This window comes from Phacochoerus africanus, chromosome 4 (assembly GCF_016906955.1).
Source record: "Phacochoerus africanus isolate WHEZ1 chromosome 4, ROS_Pafr_v1, whole genome shotgun sequence".
NCBI lineage: Eukaryota > Metazoa > Chordata > Mammalia > Artiodactyla > Suidae > Phacochoerus > Phacochoerus africanus.
The window spans coordinates 57,677,360-57,697,132 of NC_062547.1; the positions used below are offsets into that span (position 1 = coordinate 57,677,360).

The 19,773-nt window shown below is 35.9% G+C and overlaps 1 protein-coding gene across 1 annotated transcript; it reads left to right on the forward strand.

The window, feature by feature from the left end:
• Window positions 1–12,527: 12,527 nt before the first annotated feature.
• LOC125124585 (olfactory receptor 13G1) lies at window positions 12,528–13,451 on the forward strand. The gene has a single exon (XM_047774653.1). It carries the CDS (start codon window positions 12,528–12,530, stop codon window positions 13,449–13,451), a length of 924 nt encoding a protein of 307 aa, XP_047630609.1.
• The last annotated feature ends 6,322 nt before the right edge of the window (window positions 13,452–19,773 follow it).

Sequence of the window (19,773 nt, forward strand, 5' to 3'; positions counted from 1 at the left end):
CAAGATTTAAAATGGTAATCAATACATGTCTATCACTAATCACCTTAAATGCCAATAGAGTTAATGCTCCAATCAAAAGAAACAGTAGCAGATTGGATAAAAAAGCAAAAAGTTTCAATCTGCTGCCTACAAGAAACCCTTGGGCAAAGGACACATATATATTGAAAGTGGGGGGATGGTAAAAGATATTTCATGCCAATAGACAAGATAGGAAAGCAGGAATTTCAATACTCATGTCAGGAAAAATAGACTTTAAAATGAAGGCAGTAAAAAAGAAAAAGAAGGACACTATTTAATGATTAAAGGAAATGTTCAAGAAGAGGATATTACAATAGTCAATATATATGCCCCTAATATAGGAGAACCCAGATACCCCCCAAAAATATTGACTGACATAAAAGGAGAAGTTGATGGGAATACAATCATAGTAGGAGTATTTTGCACCCCACTCACATCAATGGACAGATCCTCTAGACAGAAAATCAATAAGGCAACAGAGATCCCAAAAGGACACAAAAGAAACATTAGATTTAATCTATATTTTCAGGACATTACATCCAAAAAACTCAGAATATACATTCTTCTCAAGTGCACATGGAACATTTTCAAGAGTTGATCACATACTGGGTCATAAAGCTAACCTCAACAAATTTATGCCTATAGAAATTATTTCAAGAATCTTCTTGACCACAATGGCATGAAACTAGAAATCAACCACAGGAAAAGAAATGAGAAAAAAACTGACTACATGGAGTCTAAACAATATGCTACTAAAAAACCCACGAGTCAATGAGGAAATCAAGAAGCAAATTAAAAAATACCTGGAGACAAATGATAATGAAGAAAAAACTACTCAAAATCTATGGGAAGCCACAAAAGTAGTGCTCAGAGGGAAGTTCATAAAAATACAGGCCTTCCTCAAAAGTGAAGAAAAATCTCAAATTGGCAACTTAACCCACCACCTAAACTAATTAGAAAAAGAAGAACAAGCAAAACGCAAAGTCAGAAGAAGGAAGGAAATCATAAAGATCAAAGAGGAAATCAACAAAATAGTGATTCAAAAAACAATAGACAAAATCAATCAAACCAAGAGCTTGTTGTTTGAAAATGTAAACAAAATTGACAAACCTCTGGCTAAACTCACCAAGAAGAGGAGAGAAAAAACTGAAATAAACAAAATTAGAGATGACAAATGGAAAAAAATAAGAAGTCACAATGGATACTACAGAAATAATAAAAACCATGAGAGAATACTATCAACAATTACATGCCCACAAATTTGACAAGCTAGAAGAAATAGACATCTTTCTAGAGACCTATAGCCTGACAAATCTGAATAAAGAAGAAGTAGATCAAGTGAACAAATGAAGCACAAAAATGAAATTTAATATGTCATAAATGCACTCCCTATGAGTAAAAGTCCAGGACCAGATGGCTTGACAGGTGAATTCTTCCAAACATACAAAGAGGAACTTATACCCATCCTCCTTAAACTTTTTCAAAAGATTGAAGAAGAAGGAACACTGCCAAAGACAGTCTATGATGCCATCATCACCCTAATTCCAAAACCAGACACAGATACCATCAAAAAAGAAAATTATCAGCCCATTACTCTGACGAATATAGATGGAAAAATTCTCAAAATTTTAGCCAACCGAATCCAACAACAAATCAAAAAGATCGTACACCACAACCAGGTGGGATTCATCCTAGGTGCACAAAGATGGTTCAACATATGCAAACCAATCAATGTCACACACTGCATTAAAAAAGGAAAATTCAAAAACCACATAAACATCTCAATAGATGCAGAAAAATCATTTGACAAAATCCAATATCTCTTCATAATAAAAACTCTTACCAAAGTGGGTGTAAAGGGAACATTCCTGAACATAATCAAAGCCATTTATGACAAACCCACAGAAAATATAATACTCAATGGAGAAATGTTGAACACATTCCCGCTAAAATCTGGAACAAGACAAGGATGCCCAATCTCACCACTGTTATTCAAAAGAGTACTGGAAGTCCTAGCCATAGCAATCAGAAAAATAAAAGAAATTAAAGGCATCCAAATTGGAAGAGGAGAGGTAAAACTGTCACTGTATGCAGACAACATGATATTATATATAGAAAACCATAAGGACTCAACCCAAAAACTATTTGAATGGATCACAAATTCAGCAAATGAGCAAGATATAAGATTAACATTCAGAAATCAGTCACATTTCTGTACACTAACAATGAAATATTAAGAAAAGGAATAGAAAAATACAACATCTTTTAAAATTGCACCCCAAAAACCAAATGCCTGGTAATAAATCTGACCAAGGAGGTAAATGACTTATATGCTGAGAACTATAAAACATTAATCAAGGAAATTAAAAAGATGTAAAGAAATGGAAAGATAATCCATGTTCCTGGGTTGGAAAAATTGATATTGTAAAAATGCCCATACTACCCAAAGCAATCTACAGATTCAATGCAATCCCTATCAATATACCCATGACAGTCTTCACAGAACTAGAACAAACTATCCAAACATTTATATGGAACCATAAAAGACCCAGAATCACCAAATAAATCATGAGAAACAAAAACCAAGGAGGAGGCATCCCTCTCCCAGACTTCAGGAAATATTACAAAGCCACAGTCATCAAGACAGTGTGGTACTGGTACCAAAGCAGACATACTGACCAATGGAACAGAATAGAGAACCCAGAAATAAACCCAGACACCTATGGTCAATTAATCTTTGACAAAGGAGGCAAGAACACAAAATAGGAAAAAGAGAGTCTTTTCAGCAAGTATTGGGGAGAAACCTAGACAGCTGAATGCAAATCAATGAAACTTGAACACACCCTCAAGCCATGCACCAAAATAAACTCAAAATGTCTGAAAGACAAATATAAGCCAAGAAACCATCAAACTCCCGGAAGAGAACATAGGCAAAACATTCTCTGACATCAACCTTACAAATGTTTTCTCAGGTCAGTCTCCCAAAGGAACAGAAAGAAAAGCAAAAATAAACAACTGGGAAGAATTAATATTATCAAAATGACTATACTACCTAAGGCAATCTACACATTCAATGCAATCCCTATCAAATTATCAAGGACATTTTTCAGAGAACTCGAACAAAATATTTTCAAGTTTTTTTGGAAGCACAAAAGACCCAGAATAGCCAAAGACATCCTGAAAAAGAAAAATGGAGCTGGAGGAATCAGGCTCCCAGATGTCAGACTATACTACAAAGCAACAGTCGTCAAAACTGCATGGTACTGGCACAAAGACAGAAATATAGATCAGTGGAACAGGATAGAAAGCCCAGAATTTAACCCACGCACCTACAGCCAACTCATCTATGACAAAGGATATACAATGGAGAGAGGGCAGCTTGTTCAATAAGTGGTGCTGGGAAAACTGGACAGCCACATGGAAAAGAATGAAATTAGAACACTCCCAAACACCATACACAAAAATCAACTCCAAATGGATTAAAGACCTACATATAAGACCAAACACTATCAAACTCCTGGAGGAAAACATAGGCCAAACACTCTCTGACATAAACTGCAGCAGCAACTTCTCAGATCCACCTCTTAGGGTATTGACAATAAAAAGAAAAATAAACAAATGGGACCTAATCAAACTTCAAAGTTTCTGTACAGCAAAGGAAACCCTAAACAACACAAAAAGACAATCCACAGAACAGGAGAAAATCTTTGCAAGTGAATCGACTGACAAGGCATTAATCTCCAAATTTTATAAACACCTTCTGCAACTCCATACCAAAAAAACAAACAAGCCTATCAAAAAATGGGCAGAAGATCTAAGCAGACAATTCTCCAAAGAAGACATACAGATGGCCAAGAAACACATGAAAAGATGTTCAGCAGCACTCATTATTAGAAAGATGCAAATCAAAACCACTATGAGGTACCACTTTACACCAGCCAGAATGGCCATCATCCAGAAGTCTACAAACAATAAGTGGTGGAGAGGGTGTGGAGGAAAAGGAACCCTAGCACACTGTTGGTGGGATTGTAAATTGGTGCAACCACTGTGGAAAACAGTATGGAGATGCCTCAGAAAACTAAAAATAGAACTACCATTTGATCAAGCAATCCCACTCCTGGGCATCTATCCAGAGAAAACCATGACTCGCAAAGACGCATGTTCTCCAATGTTCATTGCAGCACTATTTGCAATAGCCAAGACATGGAAACACCTAAATGTCCATGGACAGAGGATTGCATCAAGAATATGTGGTACATATACACAGTGGAATATTACTCAGCCATTAAAAAGAACGAAATACCAGCATTTTTTGCAACATGGATGGACATAGAAACTATCATGCTAAGTAAAGTCAGCCATACAATGAGACACCAACATCAAATGCTTTCACTGACATGTGGAATCTGAAAAAAGGACAGACTGAACTTCTTTGCAGAACAGTTGCTGACTCACAGACATTGAAATACTTACAGTGTCTGGAGGAGACAGTTTGCGGTGTTGGGGGATGTGCCTGGGCTGTGGGATGGAAATCCTGTGAAATCAGATTGTTATGATCATTATACAACTACAGATGTGATAAATTCATTTGAGTAATAAAAAAATGAGAAAAAAAAACTGGGAACTAATAAAAATGAGAAGTTTTTGCATAGCAAAGGAAACCAAAGAGGAAACAAAAAGACAACTTCCAGAATGGGATAAAATAGTTTCAAATGATGCAACTGAAAATAGCTTAATCTCTAAAATGTGCACTCAACTTATACAACTAAACAGCAAAAAAACCAACAGCCCAATGGAAAAATGGGCAAAAGACCTGAACACACATTTCTCCAAGGAAGATAATACAGATGGCCAACAAGCACTTGAAACAATGCTCAACATCCTTGATTATTAGAGAAATGCATATCAAATCTACCATGAGATATCACTTCACACCAGTCAGAATGGCCATCATTAGGAGGTCCACAGATAACAAATGCTAGAAGGGGTGTGGAGAAAAGGGAACCCTCCTGCACTGTTGGTTGGAATGTAAGCTGGTACAACCACTATTAGAACGGTATGGAGATACCTTAGACATCTATACATAGAACTTCCATATGACCCAGCAATCCCACTCTTGGGAATATATCTGGACATAACTCTCCTAAAAATAGCCAAGTGCACCCACATGTTCATTGCAGCACTATTCACAATATCCAAGACATGGAATCAACACAAATGTCCACTGACTGATGATTGCATTAGGAAGATGTGGTATATATACACAATTGAAAACTACTCAGCCATAAAAAAGAACAAACTAAGGCCATTTGCAGCAACATGAATGAAACTAGAGACTCTCATCCTGAGTGAAGTAAGTCAGAAAGAGAAAGACAAATACCATATGATATCACATATATGAAATATAATATATGGCACAAAGGAAACTTTCCACAGAAAAGAAAATCATGGACTTGGAGAATAGTCTTTCGGTTTCCAAAGGGGAAGGGGAATTATTGGGAGGAATGAGGAGCTTGAGGTAAATAGATGCAGGATGTTTTCTTTGGAATGGTTTGCAATTGGATCTTGCTGTGTAGCACTGGGAACTCTGTCTAGTCACTTATGATGGAACACATAATGTGAGAAAAAAGAATGGATACATGTAAGTGTAACTGGGTCACCATGTTGTACAGTAGATAGAAGAAAAAATATAGATAGATAGATAGATAGATAGACAGACAGACAGACAGATAGATAGATAGATAGATAGATAGATAGATAGATAGATAGATAAATAAGAGATTTTTAAAAAATTACCTAACATGCACCAATGTAATTTTTTCTCTGAGACAAACGAATAGGGGAAACAAACCTGTACAGTAAACATGAAAATTTGTGTTTGAATTCCTACGGGTATTTCAAAATCTGAGGATTTTCAGCCAGAGGGACAGAGTTGATGTCAATTTTTCTATGAATACATTTAAGACATGAGATTGATTTTTGTATGGATTTATGTAAACAATGCCAAAGAATGAATAGAACAGATTTTTCAAACAAGAGTTCAATTCAGAAAGAAATTTAGCTGAATTGTATGTTACATTCATTAACTTAAAACCAAATTTCATATTATGGTTTATTTGTGGGCCCCCTAGTTTTTTCTTTTTATGGCTGCACCTATAGCTTACAGAAGTTCCTTGGCTAAGGATCAAGTTGGAGCTTCAGCTGCCAGTCTATGCCAGCCACAGCAATGCAGGATACAAGCGACATCTGTGACCAATGCCAAAGCTTGCAGCAATGCCAGATCCTTAACCCACTAAGTGAGGTGAGAGATGGAACCCACATCCTCACAGACACTATATCAGGTTCTTAAACTGCTGAGCCACAACAGGAACTCCTAGACTCAATCTTACTCATAGTGTATTAAAATCAAATGAACTTCAATGATCTTCACTTTAATCTTTGTCTTGGAATGGATCCCCTGCCATTCTTTCTTGTGTGTGTTTTCTAGTAGGAGAGAGTGATCCTCTAGGCAGATGTAATTGCTTTTACAACAATGTCCATCCATTCATTCTTTGAATCTCCTTTAATCATTCTCAGTGTCTCTCATTACTCACACTTTGTACTCTATATGGCCAATATCTTGGGATACAAATATGAGCTTATAGAGAAATGATGATGCAGAAAGGCCAAATCATTCCACATAGTAATTAGTAATCAGTACATTTTTTTAAAATGTTCCTCTGAGATTTGAACCTGTTAGAAACTCAGTCCAATTTGCCATTTCCTGGACACCCTTATTCTTAAAGTCAGGAAAAATTTTTGTAAGTTAATCTTAGGCATAATGGAAATGATACTTAAGAAAATATAAAAGAAGACCATTGAAAGCAAACTCATAAGGGATGTTGTTTGTATATTCAGAGGGTTTTTATTTTTAATGATTTAACACAAATTACTATTTGAACATGGCCTCCAGATAAGTAAAGTGAGTATTTCTGGACATTTTATTATGAATTTTGTAGAGATATTTTTGAGATAAGTAACATCTTAATTTCCTTCTTGGGCATGGGGCAAGAGAGATTTCATCCACAGACTGAAATTCAGTTCAAAACAGGGATACTTATATGATAATACATGTACTTACATTATCTGCATGTCTTCCTAATTTTTTTCATTCATATCAACTATTGACAAATTAGAGTTTAAAACAAAGTCAACAAAATTTAGTTTAATATACTGTTACCAGTGTGGTAGGAATACTTGTTGTTTGGGAAATTATTTTAAAATATCTCTTTTCTTCGATTATTGTCAGATTTAATTAGCAAAGTAGCTTAAAGCAAGCTTTCAACATTTCTCATTGTATTGGATATTCTGGGCTGCTTCAAACCTCTAAAAATTAGTCTGTACAAGGATTTCGACTAGTCATTCAATATGTATATCTACCTGTTATATATAAGAATCTGTGATGTGCACTTGAGTAAGAAGAGTGATGAGTTCAAATTTGAATTTGCAAAATTATCTTTTCCCAAACTAGGAGAATAAAGTATTTGGGGAATTTATGTGTGACTGATTCTCAGGAACAGGCATTGCATTGTCCTCAGGTGTCCAGGGTGACAAATCCACCCAGTTTGCTCAAAATTGAGGGGCTTTCCAAGACAGAAGACTTTTGGATACAAAAGAAAGGCAGGGAAACCAAGATGGTTAATACAATCTTCTAAGTTCCAATACCTTATATATTTTTACTCTGCATTTAACTTCCCAGATATTATGATCTTGCATTCCTGCCTCTCTTGATCACTTCAAAACCTTAGAAAAACTAGAAATAGCCATTTTCACCTCTCTTCCAGCATTTCAGCTGTGAAATTATAAACTAAAGAAAATGCAAAATACTCATTGAAAAAGTTCAAACTAGGAGAAATTGTGGCTTAACCTTGCTTAATAGAGAATTGCCTAGAATGAAATTGACAGAAGTCATTCAGGAATGTGAAAGCATAGAATAAATTGTATAATTCTAGTTCCATAAAACACAGTGGCTGCTGTTGAGTTCCGAGCAGCTTGCTTTATACTTTGCATACACTTTAAAAGTGTCCCTACATTGTTCATGCTGGAAATAAAACTGAAGATGTTTGAAAACAGTGGTGATGAGGATGAAGATAATGCAGTTGATGATGCAAGAGAATAAACTGTGCTTTAGGAGTTGCATCAGTAATAATATTAGTTTATAAATAACAACAGCAGTGAGTTTTGTCATTAGTCTATCTGGATTCAGATCTCTATGTCACCAACGTCTGACAGGTGTAACAGTAAACAGTTTATTAATTCTATCAATATTAAACAGCTAACTCATATGTAAAATAAGAACATCAATATATGACAATCTTAATTAATTCTATTCTCAAGATTTAAAAAAGTAAAATAAATAAAACATCAATATATGCTGTTATTAAATATTTTAATTCTAGGAGTCAGTAATTATTTTTATTTTATTAAACAACCTATCTCATTATTAATTAAAACTGCATAAATTAAAACTAACTATGACTTTTTAGAATAATATGAATAATAATTATCTTTAATAGAAAGCTATTAATTGAGGTAATAACTTGCACTTATATAATCCCCAAAGCAATTCACTCTGTTTACTCCTGTTATTATACCCCCTTTAACAAATGAGGATAGACAAAGATGCAGAGATTGTACATTAAAGTTGGAATACTATAGACAGAAAGTACCAGGGTTAAGATTTATGCCCTCTATATTAACATAATTCTGATAAAATTTCACTGATGTTCTACCTGTAAATTTAACTCGATAGAAAATTTGAGTCAAATTAAGCATAAAAGTAAAGCAAAATAGATAATTCCAGATGAAAGGAATAGAAAGTGATATGGCCAAGAGTCAATGGCATTTAATTTATAAGACCTGAAGAAATAGGCATCCCTATTAACATAGGCAGGCCCTTTTGAGCTGGATGCTGTGAACTTTAGAGGTCAAAGATAACATCCAAGCCAGGCCAGTCTCACTTGCAGTATTTCAATAGAAAATATTGACCATTTTTTTACACCTGAGGATTGAAGATAATATATACCTATGCTCTTGGCTAATGGTAGACATACTGAACAAAGCTTTTATACTAACAGATCCACTCTTCTCCTAGTGAACTGTGTCATGTTTTGGTGTTTGTCTTTCTTTATACATAGTAATTATCCCTGCTGATGAAATCAGCACTGAGAACAGAGTCAAACCAATGTCATCACTCCTGTGAGAGATATGGGAGACTCCAAGAAGAGATAAGAAAAGCCATCTCCAGATTTCCCTCACCACCACTCTTACTCGTAACTCAGAGAAAGTGGACAAGAGATGTACTTCCCTATTGCTTTGTAAATTTAGCAATTTTTGAAACTTGGCTTTGTAACTTGGGCCTGGGATTTTTCCATTCCCATATGCAGGAGAATTTATCAGTTAAAAAAATATAGATAAATAGAATTATTTATATTGTTGAATAATAGTCATCCAAGGGTAAATTGAGGTTTTCTCCTTCATCATGGAAGATTCAGTTTAGACTTGAGTCTTTATTTTGTAGGCTGAAAGAGGTCAGATGTCATAGGTTCACCCCAAAAAGCTTTGAACCAGATTTCTGATTCAGGTGGAATTAACAGTACAGGGACTAAATAACATTTACAAACAAATTTAATATTCAGTATTTTATTTAAAAAAATTTTGGATTACATTTGACTTACAATATTGTATTGTTTTCAGGTGTATAGTAGAGTAAATTAGTTATATACAGAGAGATTAGATAGATAGATAGATAGATAGATAGATAGATAGATAGATATCCATTATTTTTCCCTTATAGCTTATTATATGTGGAGTATACTTCCCTGAGTTAAATAGCAGTTTCTTGTTAACCATCTGTTTTAAACAGTAGTGTGTGTATTTTATTACCGTCCTCCTAATTTCTCCCTCCACCTGATGATTTCCCCTATGGTAACCATAAGATTTCTTTGAAATATGTAATTTTGTTTCTGTTTTATAAATAAAGGTCTATAAACAATAAATGCTAGAGAAGGTATACAGAAAAGGGAACCCTCCTACAGTCTTGGTGGGAATATAAATTGGCACAACCACTATGGATGACAGTATGGAGATTCTTTAATAAACTAAATATAGAACTACCATATGGTCCAGCAATTCCAGAACCATAACTTAAAAAGATACATGCACTCCAATATTCACTGCAGCACTACTGACAATAGCCAAAACATGAAAGCAACCTCAATGTCCATCAACAGAAGAATGGATAGAGAATATATGGTATATATATACAACGGGATAATATTCAGCCATAAAACAGAATGAAAATGCCATTTTCGGCAGCATGGATGAACCTAGAGATTATTATACTGAGTGAAGAAAGACAGATTAAAATCAAATATCATACAATATCACTTATATGTGGAATATAATAAAATGATACAATATTCAGCATTTTAAAGATCAGTTAATAGGAGTTCCCACTGTGTTACAGCAGGTTAAGGATCCAATATTGTCTGTGTGGCAGTGTGGGCTTGCTCCCCAGCCCAGTACAGTGGGTCAAGGATCTGGTGATGTTGTTGCTGCTGCTGCCTAGGCTGCAGATACAGCTCAGATTTGATCCCTGGCCTGGGAAATTCCATATGCTCTGGGGGCAGCCAAAACTTTTTTAAATATAATTTTATAAATTGTATTTGAATATAATTTACTTCAATATCAGGTCTTTCAAATAGTCAAAATATTTGAACTTACTTTCAAATAAAAACTATCACATCTATATTGTCTTTCTCCCAAGTTATATCTCATTCAGAAGCTAAGTCCCATATTCTTTCACATTTTTATATCATTCATTTGTTGTGTCTGTTTGCCATATTAATTTTTGTTGTTGTTTTTTTTTCAGAAAGTTCATAGAAGTGAGGTTAAGAGCAACCTCTTTAGAGTCAGACAACATAGATTTGAATCCTGGCTTCTCCGCTTATGAGATATGTAATTCTGGCTTCTGTTATTTTATATCTTGGTCCATTCTTTCCTTAACAACCATGAAATAATGGTAATAGTAAAATCCCTAATTGTTATTATGACAATATGATATATTTTCAGAGATCTAACACAGATCCTGTCATATATCTTAGATTCCAGTATTGGCAATTGTTATTAAACTTCATTATGGGAAAATAGTGAGATAAAGCTATGGATTCTCAAGGTGGGTTATGGATTAAATAAAGGCTTTATTTTTTATTCTTCCAGTCTGAATAGCCACATATAAATATAGCTTACATTTAGCAAATTATTAATTAAAGTTTCAAGGCTTAGGGGATCAAATCAGCCTGGATTTGGCCACCCAAGATATTTATCTTTGCCTCTGCTGATGCATCAGAAATACAATATAATCTCTGAAAAGTCAAAGCACATTGATTAAAAAATAAAGTTCTGAATATGTTCACAATTAGTCTGGATACTTCTACTGTTTTTACCAGGTTGTAGTACTCCTGATGGCTATGAATTCAGGTAAAAAACTGACTGCATCAGAAATATATCCAAACAAATAAGTAAAAACAAAACAGTTGACAGAATGCTAGAGAAATTTTGGTGAGGAATAAAATAGAACAAAGATTTCTATTTTGTAACTAGTGACTGTTTCCAGGGGGGAAAAATTCCAGCTCTTTCTGTGAGTATCTTTAAGAAATCTCACTCTGTCTGTATAATATCTAGCATTTGTCCAAATTTATACCAGTTCTGTAGAAAATAAATCTGAAGTTTAAGTAGGTTAAATGGCCAATTTACCATTACGATAAAATGGAGATGCAATCCTAGACCTTCTAGTTTTAAATCAAACCCTCTTGCCTTTTTACAATGGCGCAATAAACCAGTTCACTCAATTTTACAGTTGGGTTGTGAAACTGAAGAAACTAATTATAAATACTGCAATTTACTAAATTACTTAGTGCTTGGACCCAATAAATTAGTCATTGGCCCCATGAGTATCCAGCCTTAGAATATTCTCTTGATGTTTTTCAGTTAGCTTCCATTGTTCCAGATATCCCAGCTTATGTATGTTTCAGGAAATGTAATGTTTTTAACATAATTAGTGAGATATGTAACTATTAATATTTTCACTGTGCTTATATATATATATATATATATGAATGTAAATTTTTCTCAGACAAGTTTTAACTCAAAATTACAATGTTGAAATATTCAAAGATATTTATTTTTCTTGTATATTTTTTCTCAACCATTGGCTTATTTTTAATGGAGTCATTAATAGAAGAAAATAATCAGAAAATGGTATTAATCTGGAAAATAGTACATATTGGCTGGAAAACAAAACTTTTATCATAAAATTTCTGCTAAAAAGTTGTTTCAAGTCAATAATTAAATTATGAAATTCACACACACACAAACACACACACACACTCCTAATAGCAACACCTATATAGCTTTAATTCCCAGTTGTTTATGCTCTGCAATGTCTCCCAGTTAATCACAAAAGCAAGATGAATAACAGCATTGTAACTGAGTTCATGATTATGGGCATCACCCAAAAACCTGAGCTCCAGAGAGTTCTCTTCATTGTCTTTCTCTTCATCTACCTTGTGGCTTTTCTTGGAAATATGCTCATTGTCATTGCCATAATCTATAACACTACCCTGCATATGCCCATGTATGTTCTCCTTCTGGCACTGGCTATTGTGGATATCATCTGCACGACAAGCATAATTCCAAAAATACTTGAGACCATGCTGACATCAAGAAAAACCATTTCCTATGGAGGCTGTATGTCCCAACTATTTTTCTTCACCTGGTCCCTGGGTGCTGAAATGGTTCTTTTCACCACTATGGCCTATGACCGCTATGTGGCCATCTGCTTCCCTCTACGCTACATTGCTATTATGAACCGCTATATGTGTGTGACCTTGCTCAGCATTGTCATGGCTATTGCAGTAACCAACTCCTGGGTGCACACAGGTCTCATCCTGAGGCTGACCTTCTGTGGATCAAATATCATCGACCACTTCTTCTGTGAGATACCCCCTTTGCTGGCTTTGTCCTGCAGCCCCGTGAGAATCAATGAAGTGATGGTGTATGTTGCTGACATTTGTCTGGCTGTAGGTGACTTCATTCTCACCTGCATCTCCTACAGCTTTATCATTGTTGCCATCCTTCGCATCCGTACAACACAAGGGAAGAGAAAGGCCTTTTCCACATGCTCATCCCATCTCATTGTGGTGTCTCTTTACTATTCCCCTGTAATCTACACCTATATCCGCCCTGCTTCCAGCTACACATTTGAAAGGGACAAGGTGGTAGCTGCACTCTATACTCTTGTGACTCCTACATTAAACCCAATTGTGTACAGTTTCCGAAACAAGGACATGCAGGCAGGGATTAGGAAAGTATTTGCACTTCTGAAACGTTAGTAGTTTCAAGGGAGAACATAAATTCTCTACTCTAGAATCATTTTCTACAGTATCTCATATTTTAGTGATCATTCATAATAACCTCAATCCCAAATTTTCTTATTCCCTTTTAACACAAGAATGTGTTACTTTTCCCTTTTAACGCAAGAATGTGTCACTCCATGGTAAGTCACTTTCTTGGATCTTCATTTCTAAAATGCATGTATTATTAACACCTAACTACACTGACTTATAATTCTAAAGGTTTCAGAAATATTCTTTTTCATTAAAATTCTCAAATTAATATTATTTTTTCTGAGGTATGGTCAATGTTCTTATTTTCATCTATGTTCAAAACAAGGGGTCTTTTTCCTTTTGCTCCACCACATTGATTTTTCTACTGCTAAATTCTGTGATTTTTTTTTTCTTAAGGATTGACAGAAGCACATTATAGCCTTTATAGCCAAACTAGATCAGCAGACAGTCAAAGGTAGTTTTCGCCTTTCTCTCATCTTTAAAATTGAGTTTATACATGACCTTATTCATTATGCTCTCTTCTTCATCAAAGAGATTTATGTGGATTTTAAATCAACAATATAGCTTAATTCCTTCATAGAAAATAAATTTCAAATAATTTCCTTGAATATGTTTCTTTTTCAAAAATTAGGTAGTTACATGCCTGATTTGGTATAGCAAGACCTATTTGAATTTATTTTTATTCAGATTTTTTAATATTAATTCTGAACTCCCACCTATCAGAACTTGTTTTACTGTGACTTCCACCTTATTTTTGTTCATTATTGCATTTTATTTTATAATCTGTATATAAAAGAATACCACAACAATATATTTTGTATTATCTTGCATGATTCTCTACCCATAATACTTACACATATGCCTCATGCAACATAAACTAGAACTGACTCTGTGTATACCTAGTTGTCTAGAATATTTGTGTCTGTTATTTATAGGAGACTATAGATTTTGTGATATTGAAATTGTATCTTCTCTATATTTATTTCCCAATAAGAAATACAAACTTTATACTCCTTAACAATGTAAACATCCATCTTAGATTATGAATGTGTTGATCATTTTAGTTTTAATAGTAAGGGGGACAAAGAGTGGTTTGAGTATTTTGTGTATTTGCAGCCATTTATTTGTTGATATCTGAATGTGGCATGGGGAGAATTAGAGTACATAATGGATTTGTCCTTCACTGTATCTAGTACTTGAAATAGTGTATAATAAATATTTCACAATGATATGGACTAGTTTACTTAGAATGCTATGGTAATGAAGCAGCCACTCTGGTTCAGGCAGGAGAATTCATCACTTCAAGTAGAATTCATTAAATTCCAATTAGATTTCTTTGAAGAAAAATCCTATTTTACAAAGCACAATTGTAGGGAAAATCCTTGTTAAATCCCTGATATGTTCAGCTATGAAAAAATAAAGAATACTACTTTAGTCCTTCTAAACCAGTGAGGAAATTATACCTCATGAAACAGAATTTAAAGTTAGTCATTCAATAGTGTCTGTCATTGATGCCAGCAAAATACTAGACTTTATCTTCTTGCGCTTCCTTTCAACTTTATTCTCCCTAGGGCCATGAATGGCCAGTCATCTCACTCATGACCAAGGCAGAATTAAGAGTAAAGATGGAGAAGTCAAAGGATAAGGGACTCTCAATCTATTATTTTTAATTCCCCTTTTCAGGTTTATTGATGTATATTATGTCAATTCTATAGACAAATAGAATTGTAAGATACTTAAAGTGTACATCATGATGATTTTAAAATTAAGAATCACTTGCTCATTTTTGGCACAGATATATCACTATAAAATCTAAGCTATAAGTACTGCTTAGAAAGCCAATTTTAGAAATAAGGCACTTGACATTCCTGAACAAATTTGAAGTTAACATACAGGGGGAATCAAAGGAGGTGTTCATATTATGTCATTTACTGGTAATATCTATCAACAAATATAAATATAGATTTGGGTTACCAATTTAATGATGAAATAAAATTGGGTTGAGAAAGAGAGAATACCAAACTGAGGCCACAGTAATTTGAGTTTTAATACCACAGGTCATTGTTTAAAAGTTTGCCCTAAAAGCTATAATCTTAAAATTTCTGACTATTTTAAAAATTTTATATTATATAGTATGAAATCATAAGTTAAAGACACTGTAAATAATATATCAATAGGCTTTAATACCAATACATAATACAATTATTTTTCATTACAACAACATTTTAGTAAAGGCAATGTAAGTAAATGTACCTCAAAGTTTTTGAAATATTAATACTTTATAATTGATAACCTGGACTTAGGTGTAGTATACAGTAATATATAAATGTAGTGACTACCGGAGCTAAAAGTGATACCTTGAAACTGAGTGTCCCTAGAATCAGGTTCCTCTGCTGAATTTGATTAACTTTATTATCCTAAAAACTATTCCGTTTCTTCTTCCAAGGCCTTTCTCCTCAAGATTGAGAGTATCCAAAAAAAGGGATGAGGAGTTCCAGTATCCATGAGAATGCATGTTTGATCCCCAGCCTCACTCAGTGGATTAAGGATCCAACATTGCTTTGAGCTGAGCTGTGGTGTAGGTCACAGACTGACTTGGATCCTGAATTGCTGTGACTGTGGTGTAGGCTGGAAACTATATCTCTGACTTGCCCCCTAGCCTGGATACCTCCATATGCTGTAGGTATGTCCCTAAAAAGACAAAAAATAATTAAAAGGGAGGATTAAAAATGTGTAGAAGCCCCTGTGTCCCTAACATTTGAAGTAAAAAGATTTTTCTTTAGTGTCCCTGTCCTCCCCTGAGTCTCAAAGGGCTGGCTCAAAAGTTAATAATTATGAAATATGAAGTACTTATTGAAACAAGAACTCCTGTTGGACCAGGATTTCACATTTGTTTTAAAATTTCCAACTCTATATTAAAAGAGCAGTATGTGTAATAACATATGTGAAACTCAACCTTGAGTGAGGTAGCTTGCAAATATCCTTAAAAAGTTCATCACATTTTGAACTTTTTATTAAGGTTAAATGTTTAAATTTAAATTATTTCTAATAACAGTAGAACAAAGTAATTTGAACATGTATATTTAAGGTAATATAACTTAAAGGCAAAGAACTTTAAAAAAAATAATGTTTTTAAGAGAGAGGCAAGATGGCAGAAGAGTAGGGGGACATGCTCGCCCTCCCCCACAAACACACACAAAAAACCCCACATCTACAGGTTAAAAAACTGGCACGGAACAGCAATAATTGCTGGCAGAAGAACCTAAACTCCAATAATGGCAAGAATCTCGTGACATAACTGGGTAAAATAAGAGAAAAGAAGAGAGTGGGAGAAGGGGAATCAGGGCTGGATGGGTGCTCCCAAAAGGGAACTGTGGAGGAGAAAGGGATCCCACACCCTGGAAAGTCACCTACTCCATGGAAAGATCAACTGAATCAGAGGGATCTCCAGGTGCAGAGAAGAGTGCAGCAGTAAGTCTGAGATCTGAAGAGCAGAGTGAGAACCAAACAGATCATCTGAACTACTGGCACAGTCACCAAAAATGGAGACACTTGGGTGGGGGCTGGGCACCAAGACCTCGGCTCCAGAGGTTAGTCCCCTGGGAATGGGCTGGGGAAGGTGGGTGAAGACTGCTTGGGGAACTGCTTGTGGTGGCAGGGAAGAGACCGCCCCAGGGGTCTAGGAAGCAGTCTATCAGATTGGCAGGGCAGAGACTGCCTGGGAGACTAGAAAGTGGAGCATCACTGGTGGAGGGAGCAATATGCTAAGGGTTGGGGAGCGGAAAGCCACATCAGAAGGAACCTGGTAGAAGAACTGGATCTGCAGGAGAGACAAGGCACCAGTGCTAGGGAGGGTAGAGGAGAAGGGGTGGCCACCATAGAATGCTCCCCACACCACAGCGAGCTCACTTGCCTACCAGCTATCAGAAAGCTGTGCTTCCCAGTGCATCTCCCCTCCCCCACCCCATGCTCACATGTGGGACCTCACACTGCCTGCCATCCCAGAAGGCTGACCTCACCATTTGTGGGAAGCTGACCACCACAAGGGCTTTCCCTGCCCTGGCCTGTCTGCCCTCTGGAGGGGTTACACCACCACGGAGCAGCACCCATAACCACTAGTCCCCTGGAAAAGGACACAGCCCATAAAAGCTAGAACAAGCTTGGACTAGCCATGCAATATCTGCCTCCATCCCAAGGCAGTCCTGCCAATTCAGCTCCCTGGGGAAGAGCCTCTTGGGTTCTCAGCAGCCCAGCTAGCAGCTCCCAACCTCAGGGGTGCTTCACTCTTGTGGAACTGCTGCTCAGCACGACCAGGCCCCTGCAAAAGCCCCTGCAGCCCAGAAAAGCTAGAACAAGCTTGGCCCGGCCATGCAACATCTGCCTCCATCCCTAGGCGGTCCTGCTAATTCAGCTGCCCTAAGGAAGAGCCCCTTGGGTTCTCTGTGGCCCAGCTAGCTGCTCTCACCCTCAAGGGATGCAGCACTCCTGTGGAACAGCTTCCCAGCCCAAAACACGAGAGTAAGCTCTACCCAGCCAAGTGAAAACTGCTTCCATCTTGGTGCAGACCTTCCAGTCCTGTCTGCCCTCAGGAAGTCCTCCTTTGTTTCAGAATCACACTGTCAGCCACACTCACCCTCCAGAAAAGTCACACTGCCTCAAAGAAGACCAACCAACAATGCCAGCTCTCAGGAAACATTCCATAGCAGTGACAAGGCAAACCCTGCCCAGCCATGGGGAGTACAACTCCACCAAGAAAAAGAAAACAACAAGCAAAATGAAAAAGCTGATAAAGCACCCTCAGTTAAAACAACAGAACTCACCTAAAGCAGTCAACAATGAAACAGACCTCTGCAGTCTGACAGACTTGGAGTTCAAAAGGGAAATAGTGAAAATCTTGAAGGAATTAAGAAAAGATATGAACAGTAATGCAGACACCCTCAGAAAGGAACTAGAAAATATAAGGAGGAGCCAAGATAAATCATAAAATTCATTGGCAGAGATACAAACTGAACTAAGGGCAGTAAAAACCAGAATGAATAATGCAGAAGAATGAATCAGTGATATGGAAGATAGAATAATGGAAATCACCCAATCAGATCAGCAAACAGAAAACCAAGTCAAAAAGCAGGAAGCCTATGGGATAATATAAAGTGGGCCAATCTACACATAATAGGAATTCCAGAAGGAGTAGAAAAAGATAAGGGAATGGAAAATATATTTGAAGAAATTATCACTGGAAACTTCCCAAATCTAAAGGATACTGAGTTCAAGACACAGGAAGCACAGAGATCCCCAAACAAGTTGAACCCAAATAGACCCACACCAAGACACATTATAATAAAAATGGCAAAAGTTAGTGATACAGAGAGGATCCTAAAGGCAGCAAGAGAAAAGAAAAATGTTACCTATAAGGGAACCCCCACAAGGATATCAGCTGATTTCTCTACAGAAACTCTACAGGCCAGGAGGGAATGGCGAGAGATATTTAAAGTGCTCAAAGGAAAAAATATGCAACCTAGAATACTCTATCCAGCAAGAATATCATTTAAAATATAAGGGGAAATAATTTTTGTTTCCAACAAACAAAAGCTAAAAGAATACAGCAACACAAAACCCAGGCTAAAAGAAATACTGAAAGGGCTTTTCTAAACCAAAAAGAAAGGAAGGAAAAGGTGGGAAAAAAAAGAGAAAGAACTAGAGTGACTGAGGAAATCACAATCAGAGAGCAGTCACTCAAATAAGCCAGCATACAGATTTAATAATGAAAATGCTTCAAACAAAAAAAAATTAAAAAGAAAAAAAGAGTTATCAAAATCATAAAATGTCGGCAAGGGAAGTAAGGAAATTAATAGACTTTTTAAAAAAATGTTTTTGTTTGTTTGTTTCTCTTTTTAATTTTAATATAGTAATAATGGGTTTGAACCTACAGGACCATCAGACTAAAACACACAATTATAGGAAGGGGTTAGCATACTTAAAAAACAGGGCAACCTTACACCAAAACCAAACATTGCCTTTGCAAAAAATGAAAAAAACAAACAAACAAACAAACAAACAAACAAAAAAACACTAAGCAGAAAATACTCGGAGACCATCCAACCAAAAAAAGAAAGGAAGAATGGAGAACCATAGAATCAACTAGAACACGAGGTTCAAAATGGCAATAAATAATCATTTATCCATTATCACTTTAAATGTCAATGGACTGAATGCTCCAATTAAAAGACAAGAGAGTGGCTGAGTGGAGAAAAAAGCCTACAAGAAACTCACCATAGGACAAAGGATACATATAGATTGAAAATGAAAG

What these genes read in the sequence shown, in the direction of transcription:
- LOC125124585 (XM_047774653.1), top strand. Translation starts at nt 12,528, where the DNA reads ATGAATAACAGCATTGTAACTGAGTTCATGATTATGGGCATCACCCAA.